We start from the raw sequence: 25,606 nt of genomic DNA, 5'->3' as shown, positions 1-25,606 counted from the left end.
GGCTCAACAAATATTGCTATATTTTAGTTCTTTGATATTTCCATGTATAAGAAGAAAATTGTCAATGAAGAACCACCACTATTGGTGGAAAATTTTATCCTTGATGACATCAAATGCCAAGTAGTTTTCAATGTATGACACTTTTGTATAATTTTGTAGGCAGCAGATAGATGATACATAGATCATTTTCCTACATATAATATATCTTGCAAATTGATACAGTATGAAAACATGAACAGTACAGTTAGAAGATTGAGACTTCACTTCTGAGTTAGGTGGAAAATTTGTAAATAATGAAAAAGAAAAAACATTTACCTGTTTTTCTGTGGATATTTTGGTTGCTATTTCTTTTGCCTTGTCCAGGACAGCTTTTGGCATTGTAGAGATCTCAGCCAACTGAAGACCTAAGAAGGAAAACAAAAGTTTTGTAAAGTTCAAATGAGCATGTTGGGTCATTCAAGGTTGTGATTGATTTATTCTTCCTTGTGTTTTTCATGGGCCGTTTTTCATACTACTTTTATGCACAGCTTTTAGGCTATTTCGTGGCGGCCATTTGTTATTGGTGAAGGAAGCTGGAGTGCCTATTGAAAAGCTTCTATAGGAAAACTGACAATCAATTAAGATTGGAGTTGAGAGCACCTGCACCAGTGGGGTTCAAACTCACAACCTCAGTGTTGACTGGCTAGTGATAACATTAGTAGCCACTGAGGCCCCTTCATGGTTGTGAAAGCACTATTCATTTTTTGCAGACTTAAAACATTTAGTTTATTATATTTCAAGTATATATTAGATGCCACTGCTGATGAACATTTTGTCCCGAGGGTATCACCAGCCCAGTAGTCAACACTTTGGTGTTGACATGAATATCAATAATGTGGTCATTTTTATAAATTTCCTGTTAACAAAACTTTGAATTTTTCCAAAAAACTAAGGATTTCTTATCCCAGGCATAGATTACCTTAGCCATATTTGGCACAACTTTTTGGAATTTTGGATCCTCAATACTCTTCAACTTTGTACTTGTTTGGTTTTATAAATATTTTGATTTGAGCGTCATTGATGAGTCTTAAGTAGACGAAACGCGTATCTGGCATACTGAATTATAATCCTGGTACCTTTGATATATATATAACTTTTATGACCAACTATATGTTAAATGTTCCACTGACTTCACAAGAGACACACAATATTTCGATATTAAGGTTATAAAGTTTGAGATATTTTACAGAAGGAAAACTAAATACAAGGTATTTGATAGCTTAACAAAATGGGGATTGGTACCAAATACTAAAAAGATCTGATATATATAGTTTCTGAGACAATGTGACAGCATTGTGATACTGATGGGCAGACTCATACATAGGCAGAAAACAGAGGTTAGCAAGTACATCCACATTCCATTGGTTCACAATAGTTAAAAAAAAACTCTGTTTCCTTTGTCAGAAATACAAATCCTATCCAATCAAACATAACCAATATGAAAGTTAGAAGCATGTTTTGTCAAAATTGGAAGTCATTTTTACACAGTATAGTAGTTTACATTTAATTGTACAGGAAACAAAATGTCCCACACTTTTCCTTTAACAAATTAATTTCTATAATACACTGTTTGCTGAATCTGATAATGTAAATAGGAAAACAATGATGCAATTAAAATAAATCTACAAGTTTGTAAATATCTCTTTTATTGAGAAGGGATTTATATATATTTTTTTTGTTTTTCAGCTTCATATACTATAATATTTACTGTCCTTTTCTTCAGTGTGAATTTTGTCATAATTCATGGGTGAAGATAAAATAGACAAAAAAATACTTTTAATGCCATTATAATCCAGTGCAAATAAATGTGCCTTTCCAGAATAAGGACCCTCATAAGTTTCTCTGTTCATATCTCTATTCATACCCCAATGTCTTTGCACTGGTACAAGAAAAGCAGTAAAGTCTGTTATGGACATATTTGGCCCTGATGTTAAAATTCTATGTTTTAAGATAAGAAAATGTTTCAAGTTGACATGTTACTTAAATGGAACAATTTTTGTTAACATTTTATCTTCATGATCTTAAAGCATTGATTTTTAACATTTTAAGTAGGGTCTAAAATTAAGATTTTTGCATCTTATACCAAGATATATATACCTCCCTCTTCTAGATATATGATATCCAACCAACTTTTAGTATCACGGAATTAAACAAATACACAGGTAATTTTCAAATAAATGAATTGAATTAATAACCTTGTTCAAATTTATGTTTTATATGTCTATTGATGGCGGATTTTTTTATTTTTGTTGGGTATCTATTTCATTGATACATCACCCTCTCGTATTCTGGGTCTCTTTTGTCTAAACATATTTATTCATAGTGGATCTAAAAATAAGTTTTTGCAACTTACCAATATATCATTCCCTTTCCACTTTGTGAGTGCAAGTGCTGCCTAAAGCTTGTAGCAACATTAGCTTGCTTTTTTTTAGTCTTTAAGGGTGTCTTTTACATGCAAACGATATAGCTCTCTTTTAACACGGGTCAGCTATTTATGGTCCCCTTTCGACAGACTATCATCGTTTCTTCAAGATCATACTCGCAAATGGTTTCAAGGAAGAGCTAAAAATTCAGTCCTGCAATTTTCATCCCGGAACAGGAATCGAAACAGGAACCTTTGTGTTAGTAATCTGATGCACTAACCACTACACCACGGCTCTCTTTAATATATAAATTTCCTAGTACAAACATGGTTGAATTTGGAATGAAAGACAGCATCAACTTAACTATATAAATGAGTACATTTGACCATTCGCAGTAGAAAATGTAATTTTCACAAATACATATAAAAAGTGTAATCTCTAAAATACATACCATAATGTTTCTCCATTGTTTTCCCCTTTGCCAGTATGTGTGTATATATTATCTTTTCACAATTCCAATCCGTGTTGAATGATCTCTGGATCTGGAAGCAGTAGCTACAAAATATGTTAGAGAGACTCATGTGATTTTTCTGGCATTAGTCAAAATCTGTTGACCTTTTTAGGAAGTATAGACAGATGTATGAATGGACATTTCAACTTTGGTGGATAGTTGTCCCTTTGACAATCAAACCCCATCTTCTTTTTTCATAAAGGTAAGGCTAAATGCCTCCTTCCCTGCTAAAAGGCCATGAAAAAAGAAACTAAGCAGGTAATCACAAATTGTAAATTTTTAAGACTGCCTGAGACAGGGGATAAAAAGATGAAAACACTAGACCTTCACAAAAATTAATAAAGGGAGAACAAAAATGGTTCTTCTGAAGGAAAAGCAATTCCTGCTGAACAAAGTGGAATTTGTTGTTTCTTCATTTACTAAATATGTTCAATGCATTGAATTTTTGTTTTACAAAATCAATGTAATAATAATGATTTTTCTGTTAGGAACAAATGCCGTGTATCAAATTGAACTATAGATTTAAAACAAATCCTCTTTTAAATTTTTATTTTTTGGTCTCTATAGTCATGATAGTATGCAAAGTCAAAATCTTTACATAAAAAAATGTAGAAGAGTAAAATGTGTCTATGATCATTTCTAAATGGGTAGCAGACATATGTCAATATCTTGACACCCTAGTGTTAGCAAGGTGTGAAAGTTGAGCAAAGACTGTATTGTGACCTGTAATTGCTCATATCCAAGTTATTTAAACTTTGGAAGATAATTGTCTACTTAGCAATAATACCACATCTTCTTATTTATCTACAGAACATAAATTTCTAATATCAAAATATAGTACAATCAAGTACTTACTTTTCAACATTTGGATACAAACTATCTAAATTGGTCAGCTCAATAAAATGGGTAACAAAGAAAGTGAAAGCCTGTTAAAAGAAATAATAAGAAATAGAAGAGCTGAACAAAATAATGTTTCCAAACATTCTTTATATGGCAGTAATTCTTGTATGATTTGCATATTAGGGATTACATTTATATAATTGGTTGAGAGAAATTCCGGTAGTTGATCTTGATGTTGGTTATTTTTTGATAGACCATGTTGACCAAACTTCTTTTTGTAACCAATGTAAACAAGATGGAGGCAATAATAACACAGACATTAATAAAATTTATTTCACTGCACATCAATCGTTAAACAAAATAACAAAAACAAAAGGTTCGTCTGAATGATAATAAGAATTTTTGCAGTTTATTTTTATCAGTTTGCAATTTTCAAAGAGTACATATTTTTCCGTAAGCCAACAAATAAATTCATGGGCCAGGACTATTCACTGACGCAAATATACAACTTACATTGGATAGAAGTTATTTGTGTGGAAACATATTTCCTTATTTCCAATTTAAAGAATTGTAAGGATTAAACACCTTTTTAAAAGAAATTATTGGTGAATAAACTGGACCAAGTCACTCACAAACATATCATAAAAGTCCTGTGGACTTTTATTTGTTTGTGAGAGAATTGGTTGAGTTTATACATCAATAAATTCCTTTAAAAAGGCGTTTAATCCTATAATTTGCACATGTATATCAAAAACTAATTTCGGTTTATTTTTCTCTTTTAACTTTGTGAAAGCAGTGTCTAAGCTTAATGTGTTTTATGTACTTAAGATAAGAGTTATCTTTTATTTCTGAAGTTTTCCTTGAATTGATGATTGATAGCATACTCGTTTGAATAAGAAAACCATATTTTTATGTTCGTTTAAAGTATTGTTTTTTTATTAAGAGTTTGTACAATAAGTATATTTTCGATTATTGCAGGTCTTTTATCAATACTTTATATAAAATTGTAAAAGACTTTTTTAAAATAATGACACAATTGATGCATTATTGCCTGTACCTTTATTCCCAGTAGAAATTCACAAACTGAATGACATATTCCAACTCCTTCTTCTGCACTTGTACCTAAAAAAAACCAAGTACAGTATGAAACAAGGAAAACCGTAATCTTTATGGATTTCTAAAACAATATTGTCATTGAATAAAAATTAATATTAGGAAACGTTTCAGTTTGGAGACATAATTCGAAAAGCTTTAACTTTATCACATCATTTGAATTTAAGAAATACAAATTCATCCTTAAATTGATGTCTCTCTGAAAAAAAGACAGTACAGTTGTAATAAAAACACATTACAATGTATTGAAGAAGTAAGTTTTTAACTGCATTGCTGCATTAACTAATTTTAAAGTGACACTTGAATTAAAATTAAAATTGTTTAGGCCATATAAAGTCTTGAGGGAGGGTAGGAGGGAGGGTAGGAGGGGTCCTGATCCCGAATTCCTGGGCTTAAAAATATGAAATCCCGAAATCCCTGGCTTAAAGACACGAAATCCTGAGGTCCCGAAATTCAAAAAAAGAATTCCCGGATCCTGAAAGGGTCAATCCCGAAATCCCGAGCTTAAAAATATCTGATCCCTGAGTCCCCATTAAGGTTCTATCCCCACTCAGTCATGCAGTATGAAGTTGAAGAGCATTGAAGACAAAAAATGTCTTGTAAGATATATATACAGATCTATCTATATATAATACAAAAAAGATATACCTCTTCCAAGTTCATCAATTATAATTAAAGATTTGTCTGTTGAATTCTGTACTATGTAATTAATTTCTCTCATCTGAAAAAATATGTAAATTAAATATAAAGCAGGTTGACAATAAAACTATTATCTCTCCATGAAAATCTTTTGTTCATGGTATATATACAATTATTAACATAAGATAGTTGTAGTTACTCTTCATCAATACATATGTAGGACTTGGAGGTGTGATGGGGACGCAGAAGTGCCGTTTGGATTCTAAAGTGCAATAGTCAAGCTGGAGTGTAATAGTCACGCTGAAGTATGATGTTACGCTGAAGTACAATGGTCCGCACTGAGGTCTGATGGTCCTTTCACTTAGTGCAATGGTTTGACATGACGTTAGAATATTTGTGACATTTTCAAATATGACATTACATCAAATAAAACAGGAATTGGCAAACAGGAGAATAAAATTTTGTAGATATAAGTTTCATGCAAGGAGATGAAAATTTCATGCAAACAAAGGTTAAAGAAAGTAAGAAACCATTTAAGTCCCGAACAGTTTTAATCATTGCTAGTGACAATAGGTGGATATTACAATAATGTCTATGTGAGACGGCAAACAATGGGTAATAAAGCGGCAAAAGATGAACTTGGATATTTTTTAAAAAACTCCATCACTCTAGCCTTATTTAATTGTGATTAAAGTATTTAGTTTTAAAAACATGTAGGCTGAAATTACCCATAGTGGTCCCTCGGCGTACTTCCAAATTTATTTTATTCCTCTCAGTGGTGAATCAGCTTATTTCAAAGTATTTGGCAGAAAACGAGACAAAATACTTTTATATAGACCTACACCCTGAATCTTTTTCCCCAATGTTCTACAATGTATTTTTCTGTCTCCAAAGTTATTTTAAATGTGAGGCTAACAGCTACTTTAGTCAAATCTTGATAATGTTATTTCTTTAAAACAGCTCCTTTTGCTTTTTATTCAACATCACATGCAGAGGGACCATCTCACTTCAGCGTTACCACCATTGCACTACGGCATAGTTATCAACAAACTAGTGTCACAATTGCACTTCAGAGTGTTAACCAATGTACTTCAGCGTGTACCATCGCACTTTAGTTTAACCATCATGGATCGGAGTACCATCACAGTTCCGAGTCCTACACATATATGTATTGTCTCATAGTGGCAATAATACCACATCTCCTTATTTTAGAGTCACCCATGTATCTCTCAGGACATTTCAAGTTTGCTCTGTATCATTGTCCTTAAGGTTCGATAGATATCTTCTGCTTCCGTTTGTTCTTTTTAATTCTTCTCCACCTCTTAAAAAATACAATATATTATTTTAATATTCCTAGTCAATATTTCCACTATTTTCAGCTGGTTTAACGTAATAATCTGTTTTTGTCGTTCTGTTTCATTAATATTTTAAATGATTTCAGTATTTGCGAAATACTTAATTGACTTTGAATTTCTCCTATACTAACCTCAACCATGAATGTGGAGGAGTTAGTTTCCATGTCATCATCACTGCCAATCCTAGAGAAGATCTGATTGGTTATTCTAAATGAAGCATACTCTGCAGGCACGTAGGATCCTATCTGTGCCATGATCTGAAGCATTGCAATCTGTCGTAGGTACGTACTTTTACCACTCTGTAAGTAGGAACAATAAGGCAGCTGGTATACAATGAGTGAGAGGCTCTAAACTACAAAGATCTGGTTATAAAATGGGTTCTACTTACACAAGATTTAATTGTGAGAAAACGTTTAATGGTCCAATATTATTCAATCCTTATTCCCTATCTCTTCGAAATTTTTAATTAACATTTTTCATTCATAATAAAATTTTGTACAAAGATTTCAAATCTTTAAACACAAAAGCTATTAATGCATGCATATTACTGATAATAAATTATTCAATGATTTTCCTATTTTATGACATTCAAGTCATGCAAGTAGTAATTCTCATGTTGTTTATATGACCTATGTTCTACTGTTTAAATCCAACATAAGCAAGTATAGATTATCTGGTTTCCTGCATATTGATATCTTAAAATATCAGCCCCTTGACACAATGTGATCCTTTTTGACAAGTAAGACCAGCCAATAAGCAAAAAAAGCTTCACATTGTGTTGAGGAGCTGATATTTTACATATGAAAACACAATTATCTGTTTATTGTTTTATTACTCTCCTTTTCCCCCTCCCTAAGCCACTTTTACACATGACAAAGGCAGGCTTGAAAACGTCTCATCACACATTGTGATGTCTCTAATAAATCCACCAGACATTGTGATGTTGTTGATAATGATTGCTCTCGTCTAAAAGCTGTGATATGAATTTTACCGAGCGACTGAGCAGGGTGGTGTAGAGGGAGGAAAGGTTGATAATAAATAATAATAATGATGCTTACCATATTAGGTCCTGTTATGACAATAAAGTTACTGTCATCTGATGCATACTACAAATACAAAAACTTAACGACATAAAAAGAGTGAACTTTACATTCATAAAATATCAACATTCACAGGGGTTGACAGAGTGTACAGTAAAAACTTCTTATCATTATGTGTAGGTCTGGCCATCAAGTATTGCTCCTTGTTACACGTCTTTGACTGCTTTCTTCCTTCTGTAAGTTGGTAAGTGCAGTTTGCCATTATAAGTTACAGATGACAATGTTTTTATGTTTATTACCTGTATAGATTTTACAAGTTTTCATATGATTTCTCAAAATAAATATACAAAAAATACCCTTAATACTTTGTACGTAAAAACATAATAAGAAGTGCAAAATGGCATTAAAGTGTTAATATTCTGAAAAATGTCAATGATTTTTAGGCAGGAATTTAGAAGTGGATCCAAATTTATCTTACCTTCTATACATTTCTAGAAATATGATTGGTTAAAAGCGTCAGCGTGTAGACTGTGTATATTCTATATTAGTTTAGTATGGAGGTGGGGCTTATTTTATACACTTTATACACGGTTAGTAGTGGTGTTATGTCTCTTTATAAAAACAATATGATACTGAGAAAAAATCTTAAAGGTTTCAACAGACAAAGAAATTGACGATGAAGATTGAAGTAAATTCATAAAACACATTTAAACCTAACAAGTTTTTAATGTTGGTATCTGTTTTTGTAGGATCAATGGCAGTAGTTTCTTAATGGTAACAGTAGTGAATTTTGATAGGTCACAATAGTCTAAATTTCACATCTTAGATAGTCGGTATGATAAATTTGTTACATATTGTGCTAGTGGCGCACAAACAGCCATTATGACACGTAATAGAGTATATATGGGGTCAGTACATTCCATATGGGGATTTAAGCTTCCCTCTCACCCCATATATACCATATTAGGTCACTAGCATACAATGTAACTAATAATGAACTGTAGTTTACAGATGTGTTAAAATTTCATAGCATACCAAAGTAAACACAAAAACTTACTGGGAAATAAACATCATGTGAGTGAGATTCTGTGTAAGTTTTACAGAAGTTTTTTTTCTTTTATGTGTTTGAGTTTCTGATACAAATGTGGGATGGAGGGATGAACAGAAAAATGGGAGGACTGAGATCTAATCTCTATATAGAGCCTGTTCCATTTAGGGAGATTTGCCAAAAAAGGACTGTACTTACTGTATTATTAGGAACAGGAGTGTCACAACAGATCTTTTCTAGGATTGGATGTCGCCCCTGTTTGATAGCCAAAGTGTCTGTGAATTCTGGTCTCACTGTATAAACAAAGAAAGTTTATATCAGTCTGTTTAAAGTTTGTTTTTTTTTTTTAAATTTGACACATGGCACATTTGAAGGTTAATTTATTGGATTTTCATATAGAATAGACAAGGCAAAAACTAAAAGTTGTAGAAAATAAAATTTATTCAGATTTCTGTGTATCACATGTTACTTTGGTTTAACTTTTTTCTTAATAACCAGGCCTTGCAGTCATAAAACTTTCAAACACAATTTTTTTACTCAGACTCAAGAATCAACCAATCAAAATACTGAATTTTGTGTTTTGAACACCTATTTTGTACTCAGAGTACTGAGTAAAGTTTTATTACCGGGAGCCTTGAATTTCTATATAAAAAATTAACTTTGTTTTAAAAATGTGCAAATAGAGAAATATTATATCAAAAAGTTTCTTAACTATTGTGGAGTTATTATCCTTTGGCCAGTTTGAAGGTGGTAAAATACAAAGATTGATTTTAAAGTTCTTTAGTATTTACCAATTTAGGGAGGGCAAGGTGGGGTTAAGACAAAATACTGGCTTATATTTGCTGACATGGCATCATATGAAAACTACACAATTCAAAACTGTTCTTATAATTTCCCAGTGTGCAATATCTTAGAAACAAAACTAGCAGAAATACAGATCCTGTTCAACTAGATAGGCAACCAATTAGAACTGTAAAAATTATTAAACATATCAATATAACTTACCGTAGTTGGACAGTGTGCAACTGTTGGCAAATGATAGTAACATGTCCAGCAGGGATACAGCTTCTGTCAGTTTGTATAGACACCCAATCTGGTCTCTGATACTACCTAGAACCTCTTTTACAACTCTGTAAGATATAATGCAACAAGAGATTTTAATTATGCTATATCCCAAGCATAACATTACATGCATAATGGGTATTGGAAATATCAGTTTTAACAATTAAAACTTCCTAATGTACTTCCAACAATAAATTGGCAGTCAAACCTTTGGCTAAGTGCTGGTAAAATAGGCATGTATAAAAAAAATTGTCATAATACATCAACTGTTGCTTGTGTCAATAAGTTTATCTCAAGGAACAACTTTTGATGTCCTTTTTGTGTGAATTGTTTTGGCTATCTGCTTCATATAATTTTCATCTGGTTGCTATTCATTTGCCTGGGAAGCAGAATGTTTTTAGCAGATGCTATGTCCTAATTGCATGAATTAAAGTTTTTTTTTTTTTTATGATGGAATGCTTATCATCTCTTTTGTATGTACAACACCTTGTTTTTCACATGTCCTGTCATTGCCTCTATTTTCTTATATTTAGGCTTTGAAACTTTCTATTTCTCCTTACTGATTTTGGATTTATTGTCTTATAAAGAGGAGTATATACTTACATGTTGGTCATTAGATATATCTCATGGAGTGACTGTCGAATTCTGTCTGAAAACAAAAAATATGAAAACTTCAACATTCTGTTAAGTAAGGTAAATATATATGACAGGATCCATTGAATTATAATTTTGATTATACATTTGTCATATTAAAATGGATACAATCATTTCATTGGAAACCTGGGCCCAAAGGAAAAAGCAAATAAAATATGAACAAAATCATTAATCTGAAAAAAGGGTTAATCCATTAAGGCATGTAATTAAACTACATACCCTGTGTACCATGATTACTGAAAAGTCATATTTCATAAAAAATAATAATTAAAAACTGCTATTAAACCATGTAAACAGGAGAACAATTATAATGCCTCTAATAAAAGTCATAAATATATATTCATTTTAAAAGCATAGAACTATCTCCAATAATATGAACATGATTTTTATTTCTCAGCATGTGATCTTCTGTTGTTATTTTGTGGAAAAAATGTAATCATTACAAACGTAGAATCAACATACACATGCAGGCTACTTGTAAACACATTTGAAGCTCTTCCTTTTTACTAACTGGTGTTTTTTTTGTGTAACTTAAATACAACCACACAGATCTACTGTTTACATCTATGGCAGCAAAAAACAATTTTTGAAATCAAAATAGAACAGCTGAAAAATACTAACAAAGAAAACTAAAGAACATAATAAGAATTTAAACAGATTCAGGTTCTCTCACCATTTAATTTTATCTGTAACATAAATGACGGAGAAACATGTAAATAAAATGTAATTTCAGTTAAACAATTGCAAGAATCATTTATAAATCACAATCTTCTTGTACACTACTATCTTCAATGATTTGATTTGCTTTTTTCTATTTTTGTTTGTTTCAAAAATAGAGTATTTTTGTTGTTTCAAAAAAAGAGTATGTCTTACAATACAGCAATTAACAAAAGATTTTTTATCAAACATAATTTTTCAGTTCATCTAGATCTTTACCTAGAAATTTCCAAAATGTAGAATCTCAAATTTTGTAATAAATCTAAATAACAGCAATACAAGCAACATAATCTTTACTTTCTTCAAAAGTATGTTAAATATTACAAACATATTAAATGTATTTGTATAGTGTAAACTTAATTTCTAGTTGAGATTTATTCTGATAAATGGGAGATAATCCCATCTGAACCATGCTCTATCAACAATTATAAAATGCATTATACACCTAACACTAGAATTGAGTAAATATTACTGTAAACCAACTTATTGTCACTGATACTTAATTTTCGCGATTTATCCTATCTAGTCCACTTCGTGGCTTTTTAATTTAGTGAGGTGGTAAAATAAGAAAAGATCCAAGTTATACATATTCGCAAATATTAAAATTCGTGATATTTTTTAATTTGCAAAAGTCGCGAAAATAAGTTGGTTTACAGTATATGGGGTCTTTAATAATTGATTATAGGGGGTGGGTTTAGCTCATTGTTGCAGGATGTACAGTGACCAATAGTTGATTAATTCTGCTTCATCAAGTTAATTTGTTTGTGCATGTTGTTGTTTTTTTCTCTAATTGCAGATACATGTAACACATACCAGATCTGCACATGTAAAACTGAGAGTGGTCCTTTGTTTGGTCACTTTCATAAATATCCCTGGTAAGTTATCCTCTTTATCTTTACTGTATAACTGTATGTAAAATCCTCTAGTTGTGTTATAACTTGTCTTTAATGGCAGACTGTATTCTTCTGCTAACTGTTTTACCAAATCTGTTAATAAACCATTAACAAGTACATGTACATTAAATGAGTTTAAACTTTAATCATGTACACACAAATGCTGAATGAACCAGATATAAAAAAAAAAATTTGTAGGTGCATTTCCTTCCATAGATATTCATTAATAACAGTTTTGTACTAAACTAAAACTTAAACAACTATTTAGCCTATATATTTCTCAGAAAAAATCTAGACAAAGAATTACATTTTTTTCAATATCCATTTCTACTACAATCATTGAATTCTATAGGTTTATATGGATTGTAAACGGATAATTTGGGATATATTCTTTAATTACATGCTTTGTAATGTGCTAAAAGGATGAAAAGCCTAATCAAAGGCATAAAATGGTTTTCCATAGTTATATATATTCTTTACCCTTTTATAACTTTCTTTGTACAAGAGAACTCAAAAGAAATATATATACAACTAGTACTGGATCTGTAATTTGTCATTTACAACATGCAGTAGTACCTGTATTTTTAAAAACTAACATACACACAAATATCATGAATATACCATGATTAAATTTTTCTTTTAGGTGAAAACTGGACAACATTGAGGGAGTATAATTATAATAATTCATATTAAAAGCATATTGACACTAATAAATCAAAAAGGCCAAAAAAAATCCTGATGTGTCCATGAATTTTTGTTTGAATTCTTTTTTTCTTAATAAACATGCTTTTAAACATCCTCTTCTTCAAACTTAAAATATACACCACAATTGTAATGTGAAAGCGTTCAAGTATCAGTACTTTAGGAGATCTATAATTATATACTAGTGTATACTTACTAGAGACATCATCTACAACTTCTGTGTAGGTTGTCCTTGCTACATCTAATAATCCTGAAATGGAAAGAAAATTGGAAAGAATCAGTTCTACCAACAGAATTTCGAAGGTTTAAAGTCGCCGTCACATAAAATTGGTTTTTGTCAAAATTTTCTTAAATATAGACAGTGTTTACTCGAGATCATGTTTTTCAATGAGCTAAATGAAAATCCTGTCCAAATTCCCACTACTGTCCTACCCTTTATTGTGTTTGCACTGTATAATCCTGAACTTCACATTTTTCAAGATTGTTTACATTGTAAAACCGCCATCTTGGTTTCTATGAGGATCCTTTACTACATAGCATTGGTTACTCTCCGGTAATATCATAGTCATTGATGATACAATTTCCCATGCTTTTTACGTACAGATGATGAAAAGCTCCAAGAGACACGAGCAAATTGAGAGCATGTGGAACTCCATGGCAACACTTCTGGTAATAACAATGTCGGATTCCACCATACAAAATAATCTTGAATTATGTGAAGGTCAGGATTATACTGTACAAACACAATAAAAGGTAGGACAGTAGTATATATTTGGATTGAATTTTTCTTCCGCCAATTGAAAAACATGATTTTGATTTAACGCTGTCTATATTTTAGAAAATTTTGACAAATCATGTTTCCAATTTTACGTGACGGCGACTATACTGTATTTCAATGTTCAAAACAAAGCATAAACACAAAAATTACATTAAATGTTAAACATGTGTTTTTCAATAACAGACACATTTTTATTTTTAATATCAGGCATTATAATCCCCTGAGTATGGATTTGTTTTTTATGACAATTCTACAACGAGTGGAAAGTGGATTAAAATACTTATATCATGTACCATATTGGTTAGAAACACACTAAATGCACATCAATGCAACATTTACAAAACTATGTAAGACAGCTTAACAGCTAGTTAATTGGGAAGTTTTGACTAGTCCTAAGATCTGCACTAAAGACATGAGTTCATAAGCTTCTCACAATGTAAATTGTAATATCTTTCATTTCTGTTTAAAATCCAGACATATCCTAGTTGGGTATTTTTTACATCTTATAAAAAAAAGTTTGTTAAAGAGTGTTAAACATGCTGAAGGTATCTAACAACATTGATTTTACAACGTACTTACCATTGATTTCTGGCTGAAAAATTAAAGATAATTTGAATCATCATTTTGCAACTATAAAGTAAAATCACAAAAATACTGAACTTAGAGAAAAATCAATTAGGAAAATCCATAATCACATAAGAGTTCCTTTTATATTACACATATATATAAACATTTTGCAAAAGATTATAAAAATAGAATAACAATTGATGTTAACAATACTAAGATCAATGTGAAAACAGATTATCATAAATTTTCTAAATTTATGGTACATCTTGAAAGCAATATTTTGATCTTTCAGACAAGGTACTTATAAATGATAGATCTTTTTTTTCAACTATGTGTACAGAAATAAAGTACAATTGAAATGCACATCCTGATGCACACAAAGGTTCAACACTTAAATATCAAATAAGAAATTAAAAACAGTTTGATACAGAAAGTACTGGTACCTTCTGCTGGCCTCGTTATACATTAGATTGTTTAAACTAAGAAATATGTTGCCTACACATTATATTAGATACTTGTCTAATTAGCAATCATACCAAATCTCATAATTTTTATTATAAATACCTTAACAGCAAAACATTTTTGAGTCCTCATGTGGAGTGTCCCTTTCTGGTATCTTGTATCCTCATGTATAACACTGATAATCTTTGTCATAATGATGTCATATCTAGGATCCTCTAGTAACTGAAAAAAATAAAAGTTGTTTATTGTTGATTTTAATTCTTCAGGGAAACAAATCTGTGTAATAAAGAAAGAGAACAGCATAAAAGCATACAACAGTGATGAATGCATTGATTGTCAAAATTTTATACAGACTGCAATTTTTAAAAACTTAAGAATGTCTAATGTGTAAAGTCCATAAAAATAGTTAAAAACAACAAAGAGCCCCATCAACACTACCATTTTTTCTATGTTCAGTGGACCGTGAAAATGGGATGAAAATTCTAATTCCACATTAAAATTAGAAAGATGATATTATAGGGAACATGTTTACTAAGTTCCAAGTTGATTGGACTTCAACTTCATCAAAAACTACCTTACGACCAAAGACTTTAACCAAAATCCTTAACCTGAAATAGGATAGACGAACGGATGAAAGGACCAGTGAACAGAGAGCAGATGCACAGACCAGAAAACATAATGCCCAAAAATGGAGCATAAAAACACCATTAGTATGATAGTTATGTATGCTGGAAAATAAAACATGAAAACTCCTTTAGTTTTACAGTCATGGAATTCATGTTTTCCAATAATTAGCCCTAGTCACAAGTGTTTTAAAAATTGTACATAATTCCCAGTTTGCCTTGTCAATTTTTTTCTAACCAGGGCATTTCCCATGTACTGTAATGACATACATAATCAAAACATTTTTTTTTTAAGTTGAGTTAATATGTACCTTATAGTAAGTTTTCAGCAGTGGGTTTTCAAAATCTTTCAAAGCTTCTCTGAGTGGTTCAATCAGTTCTAAGGTATGTTTAAGGTATATGACGTTAGCTATGTTATTCTCTGCTGTCTTCATGGAGTCCTGCTTAGGAATTTGTACGAAGAGTGACAAGAGATGATCTATGTCAAGGAATCGTCCGACAATTGTCTGAAGATTGTAGAAGTATTCTTCTTTTGATGTCAGTTCTGCCACTACTTCCTGCCTCATACATATTGTTTCTAAATCTGAAAATAAGTAATGGTATCAAATTAGAATCTTTAAATCTTGAAGAGGTTCTTTTAATTTTTGTGAATTCTGCTCATTTGTAAAAAATTACCATGTGCAACACATTAAAATTATTAAATTGTATAACAATCACCTTAAAATCAACATGATCAAGGTATTCTGTTCTATAATATAAATTATTTGCCACATATGTGCATGTATCATAGCCACACCTAAAGTGCATGGTTAGACTAAAGGACTCTCAATTGCTACAGATGAATACTTCTTTTTCTCATAAAATTGCCTTTTTTTCTTTATGTATCACCTGTGTTCATTTGTAATAGCATATATTGGCAACATATATACTGTATACTGTTACAATGTATTATGGGATACTGTATTTTGCAGATTTTTTTAAAAATATTTGTAGCCTTCCTGGTTTTTTTTGTATTATGCTGCAGATGCCAAAAATAAAGATTGCAGAACAAGTCACTGCATGTCTCTTGTTTGCTATTTATTTCTAAATATTCAGCAATAAACACAAAGCTTAAGATTTTCTAAAAATACATGTAGAATTTGCAAATATAGACAAAGAAAACTTGATTTATGTGTTTTTATCTAATATCTAGATTATAGCATACAGTAAATGACTTTATAACTTACTTTGCAGTATGGATTTTTCTCATTGATGAAGCTTTAAATGCTTATTTCTATGTCCTTTTGGTCTCTGGTGGACAGTTATCTCATTAGAAATAATATATTCTTTCTATTTTTTTTATTACAGGGAAAAGGTAGTTACATTATTTTTGTATGATCTAACCTGAAGGTGGTTGTAGTATATTGGCTCTCAGTAGTCTATTCCCTCCAGCAGTCTTTGTATGATTCAGTACTCCATACAGTGTATGTTCACTTTTAGGATCTCTGGCATTCTGTAACAGCTCAAGATTTTTGACAGTTGTAGCATCTGAAACAAATTAGTATTGCTTTAAATTAAAATATAAATTAAAAAAACTTCTGTTTCTTTAAAAACTAGAGGCTCTCAAGAGCCTGTGTCACTCACCTGTTACTGTATTTACTGATGTCGGTCATCTTGGTTGGTAGGTGGGGTCATTAGACACTTTTTTTAGATAGATACCCTAGTAATGATTGTGGCCAAGTTTGGTACTAATGTTAACGAGGCCGGGATAAGGTACCGGTACTTGATGTTTTAAAACTAACAAATGTACAGATTTCAATAAAATATGATAAAATCACGCCACACATTTTTTAAACTAGAAAACCCAAAGATGATTGTTGCCAAGTTAGGAATATTTTGGCCGAGTAGTTTCAGAGGAGAAGATTTTTGTAAAAGATTTCTAAGATTTACGAACTAGAGGCTCTCACCTTGGTATATGTGAATATTAAACAAAGGAAGCAGATGAACTCATGACAAAATTGTGTTTTGGTGATGGTGATGTGTTTGTAAATCTTACTTTACTAAGCAGTCTTGCTGCTTACAATTATCTATAATGAACTTGGCCCAGTAGTATCAGTGGAAATGTTAATAAAATTTTACAAATTTTATGAAAATTGTTAAAAATTGACTATAAAGGGCAATAACTCCTTAGGGGGTCAATTGACCATCTCGGGCATGATGACTTATTTTGTCAATCTTACTTTGCTGAACATTATTGCTGTTTACAGTTTATCTTTATCTATAATAATATTCAAGATAGCAACCAAAAACAGCAAAATTTCCTTAAAATTACCGATTCACAGGCAGCAACCCAACAACGGGTTGTCAGATTCATCTGAAAATTCCTAAGCAGATAGATATTGATTTAATAAGCAATTTTACCCAATGTCAGATTTGCTCTAAATGCTTTGGTTTTTGAGTTATAAGCCAAAAACTGCATTTTACCCCTATGTTCTATTTTTAGCCGTGGCGGCCATCTTGGTTGGTTGACCGGTCACGCCACACATTTTTTAAACTAGATACCCCAATGATGATTGTGGCCAAGTTTGGTGTAATTTGGCCCAGTAGTTTCAGAGGAGAAGATTTTTGTAAAAGCTAACGACGACGGACGACGACGCCGGACGCCGGACGCCAAGTGATGGGAAAAGCTCACTTGGCCCTTTGGGCCAGGTGAGCTAAAAAGAACCCTTACATTCTATCATTTTTAAAAGGAAACAACAACAATTAATTAAAGACTGGGACAGTATCTAAAACAGGTAAACGGTAAAACCATGATTCTATATACGACCAGACAAAAGAAACATTTCAGTTGGGAAGTTTGTATTTCACTGGAATATAAAGGGCAAAAAGAACATGAATGTTTTCTTTTTAAATTGTTACTTGGATGGAGAGTTGTCTCATTGGCACTCACACCACATCTTCCTATATCTATGAAGATTGCCCCATGGCCCAAGTAATTCATAAAAAGGCTGTCCCATATCAGATCAATCTCTGTCTATCTACATGAGACGTACACAATGATCCACTCGCATCATCATGTTCAGTGAACAATGAATTCTAGATCAAATCTACTATAACATTTATTTTAGTTTCCATTTTTATGAACATGTGTAATAAGTTTCAAGTTAATGATGATACAACTTCATTATATTTTACTTGAGGCAAACTAAAATTAGAGAACAGAAACAAATTTTGGATGTACAGAAGACAAACATATAGACAAGGGTGATATTTTATGCCCCTTCTAGCAGGGGCATAAAATACAATGGACATGAATAAGTGAACAATTTGATTATTTTTAGTTAAATCACTGAATCAATGGGTATTCATTCATTTATATAAATTAAATATAAACTTTTTTTTTAAATGAGAAAACATTCATATCTTTGCAGGTCTATTCAATAATCTGCTGAACATCAAATTCATAAAAATCAATTGTTTAAAACTATTTCATTTTACAGCAAATAAAAAATCAAACTAAATTCTAATATGACGTGCTTCTTTCGCTTTGTAAACAACACTGTGTGAAAATTCTCGATATATCTATACTTAGCGCAGACTCAGAGATATACATAATAATGGATGTTACAATATACCTCCCACGTAAATCCACATGTATTTGAACCTACATTGCAAACGCTTTGCCAAATTTATTGTATTACTAATTTTAATTAAACAAAAAACATTACAGAACTTTTATTCTTATTCAGATGCATAATAAAAAGAATTAATGTATTGCAACTAGTTTTGTTTATTTCCTAAATATAGTAACACTATATTTTGTGCAATGTCAATTTCATCATGGAACACTTTCTCTACAATGAGGGGTTCATTAAGGGATGCAAATAAGCTTGATATTAATGTTACGATTTAAAAAAATATCAATATACTAATTTTAGTTGCAGTATAAAAACAATATTTAGTCAATATCACCAAAATAAAAACTTTTTTGTAACCAACGAAGTTCGTATAATATTGTATTAAAATGGAATTCTGAGGTTTCTATTCTATTGCCTTTGATTCAGCGAGTCAACATGGCAGCTCCTTCTTTACGAAATGTCAATTTTGGATTTGAAGGTAGCTTACGAGAAAACATGTAAATCATAAATCGGAAATATTAGATCATATTAGGTTTGAGAATTAAACATATTTTTCTAGCGGTTATATTAACGAAATAATTAATGCAAGTTAAAGATGTATGAGAATATTTGAGCTTTATCTAACAAGGAGTAAAAAAGAACAGCTCCACACACAGCATACCAACCCTCGCTTCAGTATTTAAATTAACTTATTTGTTCTATTAGAATCGAAATAATTCATGGAAGCCATAGATTTGTTGTAAATTTACACATGGCCTGGGCTGTGATATTCGTTAATTTTATCCCTCGCTAACGCTCAGGATAAAATTCGAATATCACGGCCCAGGCCATGTGTAAATTTCCAACAAATCTATGGCTTCCATGAATTATTTCTTAATTTAAACCTGTCTATAAAGGATAAATATAGATAGATTGATATTTCGAATAGTTCATTGAATATTGGAAGACATTTAAATGTGTACAGTTTACCTGGATTAGGTATAAATAGCCATCCTTATGTGGAAATAAGTATTTATAATTTGTAATGCTGAAGTCACTTTATCAAAACAAAGGTATGCATATTTAAATAAATACAACTTACCCATATTATTTTAACTATGTAAAAATTCACTGAATTATTTTACAGGACTTAGATTTGTACAGAACTGCAGGATTTTGAGTTGTTCATTTTGGAAAAAAAGTTCATCACCACACCATGATTGAGTTCCAGAATCAAAGTGTGAATTAGCCCAAAATTAAAGAAAACAAAATTATAAAAAAAGAAATGTTTCAGAGTTCTACAGACCCTGTAAATTATGAGGGGGTCGGGGAGTATTTTACTACATGTCTTCTATTATTCTTAGAAACTTTTGTGCAAGCTTGCTAAAAAATTATATATATGTTTAGGTCATGGCATCCAGTACACCTACAACATCTGAACCTTGCAGAGAAGGAAAAGTAAACAACATGACAATAAGTATAGAGACAAAGATAAAGATCAATGTGAGGAAGAAACCTATCAGTGACATTGTGTGTCTGAGGGATGGAAGAATTCTAGTAGTGGAATGGTTTGGTAAAGTTTACCAACTTACTTCTGATGGCAAACTTGACCAACCGTTAAAAATACCGGGGGAAGCTTCTAATGTCACACAGATCAATCAGGACACTATCGCCATAAACTATCCTAGCGAGAAAACTATCAAGTTCTTCAATATGAAAAGTAAAACTGTAACCAAAGTTATCAAATTAGACAAAGCATGCTGGTGTTTATCATTCTGTAATAATTCTCTAGCTGTCAGTTTATTCACTCATGAAATCCATATTATAGACTTAGAAGGGAAAATATTGAAGTCAATCGAATGTCAATGCAGATCTTCACTAGATTTCTTGTTTTACTGCAATGACAGAGTAATATACAGTGACCAATATGGAAAAGCAGTATACTGTATGGATGGATCAGGTAAACAGATCTGGCAATATACACAGGATTTAGAAGGCCAAAAAGGTCTTTGTACTGATAACTATGGTAACATTATTGTTGCAGACAATGAGTCTGATAGGATAATAGTGATATCAAAAGATGGACAGAATAGTAAAGTACTGATCAACAAAAAAGATGGACTGAAGAATCCCCATTCTATTTGTTTTAATAGTAATGCATCTTCATGCTTTACTTGTCATTGCTGGGGTTCGTACTTGGCAGAATTTGATATTACTTATGAATAAATTGTATACTGAATAATCTAATGATATAACTTGCCATTTTTATTTCAACTCTGCAATCATTGTTGTTACATGTATTATCAGTCATTAAGAGCTACATCAGCAAAAAATGTGTATGGACACTAGACTGTGTAAAAAATTCTCAAATATAGAAGCAATGAACAGATGTTCAGACTAGTGGAATGTCAGTAATAAGTGCAGGTTCAATTTTATTGACTATTATTTTTCTTGTCAAATTATAAGCAGTTTGAAGATAATTTCAAAAACATCTACAAGAAGTCTATCCACAATTAGTAACATTTCCCAATTTATTTATTTTTTTGATTGGCTAAGTAGTTTCAGAGAAGAAGATTTGTTTTAAGTAACCAGATGACAGGAGTCAAGCAACAGCAAAAGCTTACATTGGTCCTTTGAGTCAGGTGTATTAAAAGCATCAAAATCCTACAAAAAACAAAGGCTGTACACTTTAACTTATAAAACACTGTATTAATCCAATTGTCAATTCTTTTTTTACCAAAAACATGGTAGTTTAAAATCATGTCATTATGCAAAAAATAAAACTAATAAATTGTTAAAAAAAAAAGCATAATATCATCAGATGAATATCAGCAAACCAGACACACAAATATCACTACTATAAACTTTGAAAAGTTGAAATTGTGTTTCTGACACCTCCATTTCAAATTGGTTTAATTGAAATAAATCCTTACCTATCATTGTGGTGTTTTCACTACCTTTAAACACAATCTTCATAGATCTTGGTGCAAATACAATATTCTGTATGAATTCTACATACTTCACCAGAGCTGCAGCTGCTGCCAGACAATAGTACCTATATGTACAGAATTTTGATAAATGTGTAGTAATTTATGGTAAAACAAATCACCTTTCAAATAAAACATACCTCAAGAGATAATAATTTTACGTTACATATTATAACATATATGTATAATGGCTATGATGGTTTATTTTTTAGAAATTAAAACTTGGATGGAGATTTGCCTCATTGGCACTCATATCACATCTTCTTATATCTATATAACATAATTAAGCGTTAAGAGTTTACATAATGAAGGCCTCTCTTGGTTTACTGTTACTGTATAATTTTTAACCATGAAAATGGGTTAAGGTCAAATTAACCCTGCCAGACAGACAAGTACACCTTAAATCATTCCATACACAAACATATTGTTGAACTTATACTTATGGTATCTGAGAAACAGACTAAATAAATCCATTTAACCTTGACTTGTGAAAAATTAAAAACATTGTAAATCATAAATTTATATACATACTTTGAAGTGACCTCCATTTCCACTGTACTAAACTCTGGTACACACAACTGTTTAACATACTGCATTCCTACAAGTACAAAGTTAACACAAATGAATTTTAATAGACAAACAAACCTGTCTACAGTGGAGTTTATCATACAAACAAACCTGTCTACAGTGGAGTTTATCATACAAACAACCTGTCTACAGTGGAGTTTATCATACAAACAACCTGTCTACAGTGGAGTTTATCATACAAACAAACCTGTCTTCAGTGATCTGAAAATGGTATAAAGAATTCTGTCTATGATGATTGATTGATTGATTGTTGCGGTGGTCAGAGGTCCCTGACCTTCTAGTATTACAATCTGACTTTTGTTTTGGTAACTAGCTACGCCTGACGACTTTGAATTGAAAGAATATCAAAATTTACTTTGTGGACCTTTTTAACCAAAATTTCCAAACGATTTCAAAATTTATTGTTATCTTTATTATTCATGATAGCGATGTTCTGTTTGTTAAACCACTTACTTTATACCAAAAATCACCAACAAGATTGTGTAAATCTTGAGTTAAAAAAGCTTAATTGACTGACAAAAGCAACATTGAAAAATAATGGAAGCCATGAACCGGAAATGAAGACAATTATAATTTTTATAATTAAGGGTTATTTTGGGTTTGCTGATCAAATGCAATTTAAAAAATAATAATTCCCCCAGGCAGGTGACAAAATATACCTATGATAATGAAATTTAAACACTAGAATTGAAAACCCAAAAGATACGTATTGAAAGGAAAGAAATAGTAGGAAATATTTTTTACAGAAACTCAAAATTACTTTTAGTTCACAAATTTTCATGTCAAAATTCAATTAAATGTGAAAGTAATTTTCTTAATAAATTTATCATTAATAAATGTTGATATAACATGTAGATGTTTTCATAGTGTAAACATATTACTACAATTTCATGAGGTAATTTCTTCATTTTGAGAGTTAAAATTTAGAAGTTTTTTATTTTATTTTCACAGAGGATTGCAGAACTAATGTAATAGTTCAACTAGATATATACACTGTGTCTAAACCACACCGGCAGAATTTGATCGGACTCGATGGTATCTAACATCCGGCACAATGACGGAACATCAATAGACAGAAGAAATATAGGTTTCTCCTTATTTTCTTATTTTTTTAATGATATCGAAGAATATATATACATATACAACTACTTTCTAACGTGAGATGCAATATTTTCTACAACCGTTCTATATTAACGGAGAAATAAGTCAAAATGCATGTAAAAATGACGAATTGAGTGAACCTTGCCTCGAAATTGTTTAATTTCTCTTTAAATTGTTCACATTGTACGGAAAGAAAGGTACGGGAAGATAGACACTGACACAGAGATTGCAAAACTAGTCATTATGAGCATCTCAATACTTGTATGTATGTGTATGAAACGAAAGAAATGGGTCATGTCAAATAAAAATACACCGGTTTCGTCATTGTTGTTTACTACACAACACCCGGTTTCGTCTATATATATCACCCGTTTTTTTTTTTTTAAACCAACAATTTATGAAAAGCAACGTTAACACGGATCTGAACATTGTCTTTCGAAATAATTTAAATATACATGTATTATAAAGTAAACTTGGCGTGTTTACATTTATTTATATAGGTAATTATAGTACTACACTTTTTCCTAATGAAAGTCGTATCCGTTATTTCACTGATCTTCAAACTAATTTTAAATGGAATATAAATACTCAATAGCAAACACTGATATCTAATTATTTTTTTAACATTAACATTATGATATTTTTTTATATAGGTTTTGAGATACATCGCAGTATGTGACCCCCTTTTTTTTACAAAGAAAACCTAATTAACGCTTAAGGATGTACTTAGGTGAGGTTAGGTGAAAATTTATAAATTAAGAAGTTGAAATTGATACTTTAATCTGGTAGAGCATCCATTAAAGATACAAATAAGCTAAAAATATTGATAGGTCAAGAACTTTCTTTTCGAGATATTTGAGATTTAAAATAAGGCGGGAAAAGACTGACTCGGACTTTTACCTTATATCTGCATTGGTATTATTGGGGCTCAAAACAGAAGAAAGAAAATTGAGAATCTTCTAAAATTTTGGTAAATGACCTTTCATGAGGTATTTAATCTGTTATGAAAATATAAATGGGTGTTATGGGGTAAAATATTTTACATTGTGTTGAATGGAAAAACACCAAGGAGTCCGAACATTTGAACCAAATTACAAAACCTCACCTAAGAACATCCTTAAAAAACAAAATTTAAAACATCACCTTAAAGTATGCAGAAGTTAAGATTTATATTACTAAGAAGTGTGTAAAGTTTGATGCAATAATGATTAATCATTTTGAGATATGGCGCGACATGTTAAAAAAAAACACACTCCTGTTTTACTTACAAAGTTCTGTAACTCAAAAAGATTTAATTTGATTTTCACTAAAAGGTTTACAAATCGTTTGACCATTTCAAGAAATAACTTTGTTAAGTTTCATGAAAACTAGATAAGCTGTTCTCAAGTTACGGTGCGACATGTTTACGCTGGACAGTAAGATAGACGGATAGCTAGACGGACGGACGGACGGACCGAATGACTGATAGATGGAGGAACGGACGGATGGAAGGACGGACGGACAGACGGGTGTATACAATAATACGTCCTGTCAAAATTGGGACGGGCGTGTAAAAACGCAAAGAAATTAAAAAAAAATCGTAATTAAAGGTCAATAAGTTTTATTAGGATATCGGCCAAGTCGATTTATTTGTATATTTGTCTGCCTTATCATTTTCCTATATAACTTTTATATATATTTGAGAAAAATGTATAGACATCGATAAAAAGAACTTGATATTCGGCATTTATTATAATAAACATAATCCAACTCACATAATCCGATTTCCCGGGTGTCCCTGTTTTCTCATTTCTTACAATATTTAAATTCGGTATACACTTTATAGGATAAGTGGCGAATCTAGATGACGTATAGGTTGCACGCCCCGACCCCACCTTCGGTTGCCAAAACTATATTGATTCCTGTATTTAACGATTGTGTAAAGCAAA

At 31.2% G+C, this 25,606-nt stretch overlaps 1 protein-coding gene across 1 annotated transcript in view; it reads right to left on the bottom strand.

Moving 5' to 3' along the window:
- The window catches only part of LOC134681657 (mutS protein homolog 4-like), a 32,425-nt gene that overhangs the window by 984 nt on the left and 5,835 nt on the right, over window positions 1-25,606 (bottom strand). The window contains exons 4-22 of the mRNA XM_063541311.1: window positions 22,521-22,587; window positions 21,936-22,057; window positions 16,790-16,933; window positions 15,718-15,989; window positions 14,886-15,005; window positions 14,334-14,346; window positions 13,173-13,226; window positions 12,195-12,367; window positions 11,338-11,350; window positions 10,614-10,659; window positions 9,954-10,078; window positions 9,147-9,241; window positions 7,919-7,966; window positions 6,992-7,159; window positions 5,515-5,587; window positions 4,811-4,875; window positions 3,769-3,839; window positions 2,854-2,957; window positions 316-404 (exon numbers count right to left, since the gene is read on the bottom strand). Of these exons, the coding sequence (XP_063397381.1) occupies window positions 316-404; window positions 2,854-2,957; window positions 3,769-3,839; window positions 4,811-4,875; window positions 5,515-5,587; window positions 6,992-7,159; window positions 7,919-7,966; window positions 9,147-9,241; window positions 9,954-10,078; window positions 10,614-10,659; window positions 11,338-11,350; window positions 12,195-12,367; window positions 13,173-13,226; window positions 14,334-14,346; window positions 14,886-15,005; window positions 15,718-15,989; window positions 16,790-16,933; window positions 21,936-22,057; window positions 22,521-22,587 (1,862 nt within the window). The remainder of the gene's footprint in view (window positions 1-315; window positions 405-2,853; window positions 2,958-3,768; window positions 3,840-4,810; window positions 4,876-5,514; window positions 5,588-6,991; window positions 7,160-7,918; window positions 7,967-9,146; window positions 9,242-9,953; window positions 10,079-10,613; window positions 10,660-11,337; window positions 11,351-12,194; window positions 12,368-13,172; window positions 13,227-14,333; window positions 14,347-14,885; window positions 15,006-15,717; window positions 15,990-16,789; window positions 16,934-21,935; window positions 22,058-22,520; window positions 22,588-25,606) is intronic.

Source organism: Mytilus trossulus, chromosome 8 (genome assembly GCF_036588685.1).
Source record: "Mytilus trossulus isolate FHL-02 chromosome 8, PNRI_Mtr1.1.1.hap1, whole genome shotgun sequence".
NCBI classification, from domain to species: Eukaryota; Metazoa; Mollusca; class Bivalvia; order Mytilida; family Mytilidae; genus Mytilus; species Mytilus trossulus.
The sequence above is the reverse complement of the archived record's forward strand: the minus strand, read 5'-3'. Positions and strand labels throughout refer to the sequence as shown.